The 10,493-nt window shown below is 46.1% G+C and overlaps 1 protein-coding gene across 1 annotated transcript in view; it reads left to right on the top strand.

Annotated features, from left to right (window-relative positions):
* The window catches only part of LOC147100810 (tumor necrosis factor receptor superfamily member 5-like), a 50,096-nt gene extending 40,379 nt beyond the window's left edge, over nt 1-9,717 (top strand). Inside the window, exons 9-11 of the mRNA XM_085967454.1 lie at nt 4,242-4,276; nt 6,693-6,861; nt 9,072-9,717. Coding sequence (XP_085823580.1) covers nt 4,242-4,276; nt 6,693-6,861; nt 9,072-9,163 — 296 coding nt within the window. The 3' untranslated portion in view covers nt 9,164-9,717. The remainder of the gene's footprint in view (nt 1-4,241; nt 4,277-6,692; nt 6,862-9,071) is intronic.
* The last annotated feature ends 776 nt before the right edge of the window (nt 9,718-10,493 follow it).

The following is a 10,493-nucleotide window of genomic DNA, read 5'->3' on the forward strand; positions in this document are numbered from 1 at the left end:
TCGGGGTCACCCTTACAGACTGAACGGAGGTGTTCTGCAAAGCGGTCACCCAATCTGCGTTTGGTCTCCCCAATGTAGAGGAGCCAACAGGGTCAAGTCTGCACTGAAGCTGGTGATCCACCCGGATCAGACCTGCGCCGTACCCGGCAGGAAGATCTCTGATAGCCTCGCGCTACTCAGGGAGACGATCGCCTACGTGCGAGACAGGAGGGTGGACACCTGCTTAATCAGCTTGGTCCAGGAGAAGGCTTTCGACAGAATATCGCACACATACACGATGGACGTGCTCTCCAAAATGGGCTTTGGGAAGGGAATCCGCAATTGGATCTAACTTCTCTACACAGACATCAGTAGCGCAGTTCTAATCAACGGGTGGGAATCAGAAAGCTTTCCGATCAAATCTGGAGTCAGGCAAGGCTGTCCTCTCTCTGTCTTGTTCGTGTGTTGTATCGAACCTTTTGCCGAGTCCATCAGGAGGGACTCGGCCATAAGAGGGGGTGACGATCCCAGGCAGCGGAGGCACTCAGGTTAAAGCCTCCCTGTAGATGGACGACGTCGCCGTCTTTTGCTCGGATCCACTGTCGGTCCGCAGACTGCTGAGCATCTGCGACCAGTTTGAACTGGCCTCGGGAGCGAAAGTTAGTCGTAGCAAAAGCGAGGCCATGTTCTTTGGGAATTGGGCCGACCGATCCTTTGTCCCTTTCACCGTCAGGTCAGATTACCTGAAGGTGCTGGGAATATGGTTCAGAGCGGCGGGGGCGTGCACCAAAAACTGTGAGGAGCATATCGCCATGGTAAGACAGAAACTGGGAATGTGGGAGCAGCGCTCCCTGTCGATCGTGGGCAAGAACCTGGTCATCAGGTGCGAGGTGCTGTTGGTGTTGCTGTACGTGGCGCAGGTGTGGCCCATACCCCGACCCTGTGCCGCTGCAGTCACCCGAGACGTCTTCCACTTTATCTGGAGATGAAAAATGGACCGTGTCCGGAGGGACACGGTGTACAAATCTCCAGAGAAAGGGGGAAAGAACGTACCCAACGTCGCCCTCATCCTGATGGCCACCTTTGTGTGCGGCTGCATTAATCTGTGCACAGACCCTCGGTACGCAAACACCAAGGGCAGGATTTTCATTGGGCCGTGGAGGCGGGATTGGAGGCGTGTGGGGCGTTAAAATCTCGAAATCAGGGGGCACGAACCCATCCCGCCTCCATGCCAGTTTCAAAGGAGGCGGATACCCGACCTGTGCTGGGACACGCCTCCCCGAGGCGGGAAGGGGATTGGTGCCAATTAACTGCCTGTTAACAGGTAGTTAACACAGTTTTTAGCCTAATCCCTATTTTTATTGCTGAAGTGTGGGATTCCCGACGGCTCCAAACCACGCCAAGTTAGCGAGGCGGGCCGTCGGGCTGGGAGGGTTCAGGTGAGTGATGGGTGCATGAGTTCAGAGGTAAGTGTGTTTGGTGTGTATAAAGTGTTTAAAGAAGTTTTACTTACCTTTACAGCCTTCCTTCTTTCAGGTCTCGGGAGTCCCTCATCTCACCGGCACAGAAAGCAGAATGGCCGCGAGCTGTCAAAAGTTGCAACATTCAGCTTTCTGTTCTGGAGAGATCTCTAAATCAGCCTGAGAGGAAGGAATTAACTTAGAGTACAGATTGTCAGTGTGTCACAGCTTCAAACAGCTGTCAAACGCTGATATTTCATCTGTCAAAAGCTTTTGACAGATGAAATGTCAATCTGTGACCTGTTGCCTGTCACTGGGTTGCCCTTAATTGGCCTGCTGAGCCCGCTGGGCAGGCTCAACAAGGTCAATCAAGTGAAAATCGCGTGGGTTGGCCGCAACTCGATGGAGGCGGGACTACAACCCAAGTTGTAGTTATGCCTCCTCAATGAAACTCCAGCCCCAAGTGTCACTACGTGCTGAGGTTCTATCTGTCCCTGGTGTTGCGAAGGATGGGTCTGGCCACGCTGCCGTGGAACGCTCCATTCAGTTGGACCGTGCCGGACCACCTGTCCTTCGTGGAAAAGTTTGTACAGGGAAACACCTTTGACCACAAGGCCATAAAGCAATGGTCAGCACGTAACGTCTTGGAGGCCCTACGGAAAAAGGAGATGGTGGATCCTGTCGGACGGTTCCCCGAGCAGACTGTCGAAGTGATTTGGCAGAATGCCTCATCGCCAGAACTTACAAACAAACACCAAGACATAGCTTGGCTGGTGGTGAGAAGGGCCCTCCCCGTCAGATCCTTCATGCACTCCTGGCGTCTCTGCTCCACCGCACGCTGTCCTCGAGGCGGCTGCGGTTGGGACGAGACCGTCATCCATCTCCTTCTGGAATGTGCCTTTGCAAAGAAGGTCTGGAAAGAGATGCAGTGGTCTTTGTCGAGCTTCATCCCGAGCAGCTCCGTAACACAGGACTCTGTGCTCTATGGACTGTTCCCAGGGACGCACACTGAGACCAAGATCAACTGCTGCTGGAAGATCATCAACTCGGTGAAAGACGCCCGAAACTTGCTGGTCTTCCAGAGTAAGGGGTTGTCCACGACCGATCCAGGAGTACATGCTGAGGGACGCACTAAAGATTGGTGCCACCGCTGCCACGATGGGAAAGGGCCAGAGTTTAAGGCCCTCCCACCAGTGTACACCGAGGGGCTGGAACCAGTATAAAAAACCCCCTCGGGCTGTATGATGCAGAAATGGCTCAATGAACTTCAGTAAGGCTTTTGACAAAGTCCTGCATGGGAGACTGGTCAAGAAGGTAAGAGCCCATGGGATCCAGGGCAATTTGGCACATTGGATCCAAAATTGGCTTAGTGGCAGGAGGCAGAGGGTGATGGTCGAAGGTTGTTTTTGTGACTGGAAGCCTGTGTCCAGTGGTGTACCACAGGGATCGGTGCTGGGTCCTTTGCTGTTTGTAGTGTACATTAATGATTTAGATATGAATGTAGGAGGTATGATCAGTAAGTTTGCAGATGACACGAAAATTGGTGGAATGGTAAATAGCGAGGAGGGAAGCCTCAGGCTACAGGACGATATAGACGGGTTGGTCAGATGGGCAGAACCGTGGCAAATGGAATTTAACCCTGAAAAGTGTGAGGCGGTGCATTTTGGGAGGACTAACAAGGCAAGGGAATACACAATGAATGGTAGGACCCTAGGAAGGACAGAGGATCAGAGGGACCCTGGTGTGCATGTACATAGATCCCTGAAGGCAGCAGGACGGGTAGATAAGGTGGTTAAAAAGGCATATGGGATACTTGCCTTCATTAGCCGAGGCATAGAATATAAGAGCAGGGAGGTTATGATGGAGCTGTACAAAATGCTAGTTAGGCCACAGCTGGAATACGGTGTGCAGTTCTGGTCGCCACACTATAGGAAGGATGTGATTGCATTGGAGAGGGTGCAGAGGAGATTCACCAGGATGTTACCTGGGCTGGAGCGCTTCAGCTATGAAGAGAGACTGGACAGGCTGGGGTTGTTTTCCTTAGAGCAGAGAAGGCTGAGGGGGGACCTGATTGAGGTGTACAAAATTATGAGGGGCATAGATAGGGTAGATAGAAAAAAACTTTTCCCCTTAGTAGAGGGGTCATTAACCAGGGGGCATAGTTTCAAGGTAAGGGGCAGGAGGTTTAGATGGGATTTGAGGAAAAACTTTTTCACCGAGAGGGTGGTTGGAATCTGGAACTCACTGCCTGAAAGGGTGGTAGAGGCAGGAACCCTCACAACATTCAAGAAGCATTTAGATGAGCACTTGAAATGCCATAGCATACAAGGCTACGGACCAAGTGCTGGAAAATGGAATTAGAATAGGTAGGTCTTGATCGCTGGCGTGGACACGATGGGCCGAAGGGCCTCTTTCTGTGCTGTATAAATCTATGACTGAGTACCATGTACTGCATTCATCTGTGCTATGCCATATATAATATGATCTGTGGATTGTATTGTAATCTATTTTAACAAGTATTGAAATGCGTAATGAAAATGTATTGCAATTTGTCTGTAAATTGAGTGCCATGTTGTATTGTATATTTTTGGGGGGAAAATTGTCTCGGCCTAATTTTAACCCCTGTCACGCACCATTCTTGCTGGGCGAGGGGGTTAATATTGAGGCCAATGTGTCATTTGTTGACAAGAACACCTGCTATTTTCACATTTAATAAACCACTGGCAAAAGTAGAGCAAAAACATGAGTAAATCGAGTTAACAGCACATTCCTTCTATTAATTTACTTATATTTTTCTTTTAGTGACAGATGCTGAGAAAGCAAGGGCTAAAGAAAAGGTAAATATATATATTTCACCGTTGTTACACAGTCGTGTGTAAAATTGTATTTTCTGCAAACTTAAAAGTTCAAAACATTCCACAAACATATTGCAATATAAGAAGTTTATTGTCTGGAGCTTAGAAGAATGAGAAATGATCTCATTGAAATGTGTAACATTCTTTAGCGGGCTGGACAGGGTAGATGCTGAGAGACTGTTTCCCCTGGCTGGAGTCTAGAACTAGGGGGCATAGTCTCAGGATAAGGGGTCGGCCATTTAGGACTGAGCGGAGGAGCAATTTCTTCACTGACTCTTTGGAATTCTCTACCCCAGAGGGCTGTGGATGCTCAGTCGATGAGTATAATCTAGACTGAGATCAATAGAATTTTGGGTACTAAGGAAATCAAGGGATATGGGGATTGGGTGGGAAAGTGGAGTTTATGTCAAAGTTCAGCCGTGATGTTATTGAATGACAGAGCAGACTCGAGGGGCCGTATGGCCTACTCCTGCACCTATTTCTTATGTTCTTAAGTGCAAGTTGCACCCTTGTAGATGGTTTTCTCTTAGAACATAAGAACATAAGAAATAGGAGCAGGAGTAGGCCAATCGGCCCCTCGAGCCTGCTCCGCCATTCAATAAGATCATGGCTGATCTGATCCTAACCGCCAATCTACTATCACTGAACCATCTCCTGAATCTAACAGAATTAGATACACGAAATAGGAGCAGGGTCAGGCTACATGGCCCCTGGGCCCGCTCCGCTACCCACAGGGCCATGACCGATCCGAACCTAGACTCATGTCCAAATTCCTGCCCGTTCCCCATAACCCTTTACTTCTAGGATTAATGCATTAATGCAGCAGTAACTCCTTACCAAAGTACTTTTGAACACATTAACAAATAAATGACTCCCTTTCATTAGACAGCAGATTAGTTTTGAATGTGGGACCGATGGAGCTGTCTTTTATTCACATTCAGTATATCAAAACAACCTACATTCCTACAGCACTCATTACATATTGAGATCTTTCACAGCACTTTACAGGGCGGTGGAGAGTAAGTGGGCATCAAGCAGAGGCAGGGGAGAAAAAAGGAAGATAGAGAGGTCAGGAATGGGTAAAAGCACAGTCGAGGGTCTTAGCAGATTCTTTAAAGCAGCGAGGTTGGTGACGTAAGGCGATCCTGAGGGAGAGAGTTCCACAGAGTGGGGGAAGGTCGCGAATGATGAAGGGAGGAAGCGATGACTGAGAAGGAGGCTGATGTTGGAAGGACCATAGGGCACTTGCAGGAAATATGGCTGAAAATTGGGGGCCATGAGGGACAAGAACTTGGAGAGAGTTGCAGGTGAGGATGAGAATTTCAAAGTTGATTCTCAGGGACACTGGAATCCAGTGGAGCTCAGTGAGGACACAAGCCAAGGCTTTCTGGATGACTTGTAAAAGGTAAAAGCAGGGAAATGGTAAGGAGAATGTTGGAGAAATCAAGCTGTTTAATAATAAAAGTGTGGATTAAAATCTCGGCAGCCAAAAGGAGAAGTAGAGGCAACGACGGGCAGTACGTAGAAATGAAAGAAAATGATATTGGTGACAGATTGAATATGGGGAGGAAGCTGAGCTCAGGGTCGATACAATATGCCAAGGTTCCACACCCTGAGCTAAGCATGAAGTGGGAGGTTGGAAGGGAGGCAGAGTCAAGGAATGAGGTGTGTAGATGCTTGTGGGAACTGAAGGAAATGGCTTCGCTTTTGCTGACCTAAAGCTGGAGGAAATTTTGGCTCATCTGAGCCAATGCCTATCAGCCAAGTGCAGTCAATGACAGGGGTGGCCAGATAGAGCTGGGTGTCATCAGCAGACATGTACAAGTTGGCCCTGCACTTCAGGATAACATCAACAAGGGGTAGAATGTAAACGATGAAGAGGCCAAGGATAGATTCCAGAGGCGACCTTGAGGGAACGGGAGGTGAAACTATTTGAGACACTGTAATGTCTATGGTGTGATGTGTAGAAGTGGGACCAGGAGAAAGCAGTATCGAAGAGGTGAACTGTGGGGGAGAGCAGTTTGAGAAGGATGCAGTACTCCACGGTGGAGGGGTCGATGAGGAAGAGTATGGACAGTAAGCCACGGTTGAATTCATATAAGATTTCATTTGTGACATTGACCAGTATAATTTTAGTGTTGTGGGTAGGTTAAGACCCTGATATGAATGGTGAGAGGTGGAGCATAGTTCTGGGGCAACATTTGGTGTCTGAGATGAGGATGGAGGGCGCCATGGAAGGTGATTAGAGAAGACAACTTGCTATGGAAAAGAGCAACTTCAAGTTGTTTCTGCTATCCAGAAGTAATAAGAGGACGTGACTGTGTTGACACCTAAGCTAACAATGACAGTCAATACAGCGCATCATAGAACAAATATCCTGTTATATTCATTGTCACAGTCAGAATGTCGAACTCCGACAAGCGAACCATTATTTTCAATGCAAGAACATGGGATGGAGCAAAATAGCCTACATGTTGAACGCACACCTATGCCAGAAACCTGGGAAGGTACTGCAAATCCAAACAGCAACCAAACTACAGGAAGCTCTCTGCAACACCAGACAGCAGGTACAGTGCATCTCTCTCCAATATTTGTACTGTTTCTATATTTTCCCTCAGTTTTTCCCCTTGTCTGTTCTCCTCTCCCGTGGATGGTGACTCGTGTTGGGATACAGTTGCACCAGTGCCTGCAACACGTCTGTGCCTTGTCCAAATGTCCACTTTTCATGTGCAAGCCAGTGATTGTTGACAGGCTGTTCCACTGGTGGAGGGCAGTGATAACATAATGGCCCAGAAATTCGGGTCGGGGGCTTCCCGCAGGTGTAAATAATGCAGGCTTACCCTCGCGTGAAAACCTGTATTAAAAAAAAACCTAAGTTTGATGCGCACGCGCATCCTCCCCCGCGCACGCATTCGACCTCTGAATCTCTTCGTTCAGGGGAACAGAAGTGCCGGTTTCCCGCGCATGCGCAGTGCATGCAGGAAACCGGCACTTCCATCGGGCCCACAGCTGTGTACCCCGTGCGTACACACCCGTGGAGACCCGAATTTCTGGGCCAAGGGCTGCACCCAAGCTTCTCCCTCCCCTGTGCACACTTTCTTGTAGGGTTAATGCACAGTGGTGAGAGGAGGAGAAATACTGAGGCCATTTGTAAATCCCACTGTTGTCCCATCTAAGGTCAGCTAAGTACAGACTTAAAATCAAACGTGGGAAGTTCTGGATCGATGTGACTCAGTACTGGAGCCTACAGTGCATTAACTCGGCATTGTTTTTGGCACATTTTATGATTATGATCTCCATGTAGTTTCACCTTCTGCAGATCAAACAGAAGTGGCATTGCAAGAGACTACCTTTGTTGGATATTCTTCACTCAAGTAAGAAGAAGAAGAGTGATTTTGAGCTAACTCGGGCACCATGGCAACCTGTAACTGAGACAGAAAGGGAGGAAAACTATGAAAACTCTCTTAAAATTCATGTTTACTTGTTGACTAATGTCAAAATTGGGCATTCACAATAGAGAAAAAGAAAGTACTTGCATTTATATAGCGCCTTTCACAATCTCAGGATGTCTCAAAGCGCTTCCCTGCCAATTAAATACTTTTGAGCTGCAGTCACTGTCAGAATGGAGGGAAACATGAAATCTAATTTGTGCACAGCAAGGTCCCACAAAGAGAAATGAGATAATGATCAGATAATCTGTTTTAGTGATTTTTGGATGAGGGATAAATATTAGCCAGGGCACTGGAAGAATTCCCCTGCTCTAATTAGAATAGTGGTATGGGGTCTTTTTCTTCACCCGAGAGGGCAGACAGCACCTTGGTTTAACCTCTCACCTGAATGACAGCACCTCTGAAAGTGCAGGATTCCCTCAGTACTGCACTGATGGGTCAGTCTCGATGATGTGCTCAAGCCTCTGGAGTAGGGCTTGAACCCATGTCCTTCTGACTCAGATAATAGGCACTGAGATGGAATAATATATGTTGGCCGGTATTCTTTACCTTTTTCTTTAGAATATTTACAATTAGTTGAGTTAACAGTGAATGTTCATCTTTTCAATCCCTTGTTCTGCTTAAGTACATGATTCTTATTTCTTACACTGAGACGTCTTCACGATTTTTGCCTGTTTCATTAAGTTACTTTTCTTGCCTGCATTATCCTCCCCTCCAACTCCACGTAATAGCACCTTTCCCTGTCGTATTCCTAGGCCTCTGCAGGAAAACACGGAGACACACGTTTCATTGTGCTTCCAGGTCTCTTTGGGGGAAATCCAACACCTCTGTTTATCATCTTCCCCCAGTTGGGGGCTTCCCTCACTGGGAATCATGGGGCAGAGCCCCTTACCCATCATTAAACAGCATGGTATGTTAGTATAACCGTGCACTGTTCCCTTAAAGACACATTTACATGTTCTGAAGAACAACTTACAGGTTAATGTAAAAACTTTTTAAATTATATTTTATCTCCAGCAATCATGATTAGATATTAACAGAATTTATTTTCCGATTCGGTTGACTCTGAAATACGATAAACTCATTGATCAATAAGTGTAACTGCTAATCACCAACAATGACTCAAGTGTTGTCATTTCAAGTGTACGTGGCCAATAGCTTCATTGCTTCATGCCTGTCCAGCCACGTGCAAATTGGTTCCATTTCACTACTTAATTATTTTTTTTTCTATATGTTTTGGTCTTCAGACTCTTCATTTAGTTTGTATTATCATTTCACAAAGATGAACAGTAATTCTAAAGTGACATTTCTGTATTTTTCTTCTTTAGGGGATACTTCTGATTCAGGAATAGGGAGCCAAAGTTGCTCAGGAATGAATTCACCACCTGACAAAGATAATGCAGATACCAGAAATAGGTGACCACTTCGGTCTATGTTTGTTCTGGCTGTGTTGTGTGTGCTGGTCACACCAACATTTACGTTGACGTAGCAAGAGAGGATTGGTCGAAACAGCATAAGAACCACAGACACAACTTTTTTTACTTCATGAATATGCTAACCAAGAAAGTGGCTGGAACAATCAAACCACACAATGGCATGTGTTTGTGTAAATTCAACTGACTATGCTGTCCAGTGAAACGCTTTGGTCCAGCTGTTAACTAGACTTACAATTGGTTCCACCAAGTCTGGAACGGCTCCCTCATCTTTTGGAAATGTTAATGCCAGGATTGTCGTTGGATTGAAACCCATTCACTAACCTTTCAAACTGATGATAAGCAAAGTGTCTAATCAAGACATTTCTTTGTGTCTTAATGGTCGAATATCAAACAGGATGAAGACATTTCTTTTTTGTATTGTATGGTGTATTGTATTGTATTGTATTGTATTATATTATGTGTTCAACCATAAATGTATTTTGATGCTTTGGCAACATAAGATGTACCTTATCATGCCAATAAAGCGATTTGTATTGTATTGTATTGTATGGTTTGAAATCGAACAGAATGGCAGAAAGATGAGATTACGATGGTACAATCAAAAGAGGAAGGGTTTGCGTCAATCTATTGTCACGGGTTTGGATCTTTTGTATTATAAAAGGGTGTGTTTAGAAACCGGGGCGACAACTTGCAAGAAAACTGCGGACAGTTTGATCACCCGTACAGATGGAAATAGGCTCCTCCATTTTAGAAACTAGGGGTGTCTAAAACTGTATATGGCTACACGAATAATACTGTGTTTAAATGATAAGTTTTCTTTTCCTGGAAAGCTTGCATTAGAATTTGAGACAGTCTTTTTAATCAGTTAGATTAGGTGAAACATAAACATTCCACACGGGGGCCCATAGGATGGTCCTGCCAGGCTAGTTATCTGTTGTTTGTAAGTTAGGGTTTTGACTTTGTTAATGTATCTTTAATTTGGCCAGTGAAGGCCCAGCCTATGTTTCTGCCATTATTACTAATAACTATTATAATCTCTACAATTGAATTTGGAGTTTGTTGAGCAGAACTGCTTGCGAAGATAATTAAAAGTTAATTAGGAAAAGACATAGAATGAAAGGAATTTGAGGAGGCTAAGTATCCATCTTAGAATGGGCCATTTGCTAGATGAAGGTGAGATAGCGACTGGCTAAAGTGCGACAGCTCTGGCTGGGGCCATGATTAAGAGGGACAGGGCCGGGCCTTGTACTTGCTGGGTTAAAGAGGATAGAGTCAAGAGAGATAAGACGAATTCCAATGGAGGAACCATCAAAA

This window comes from Somniosus microcephalus, chromosome 25, assembly GCF_052327205.1.
Source record: "Somniosus microcephalus isolate GS21.2 chromosome 25, FLI_Smic_1.0, whole genome shotgun sequence".
Taxonomy (NCBI): domain Eukaryota; kingdom Metazoa; phylum Chordata; class Chondrichthyes; order Squaliformes; family Somniosidae; genus Somniosus; species Somniosus microcephalus.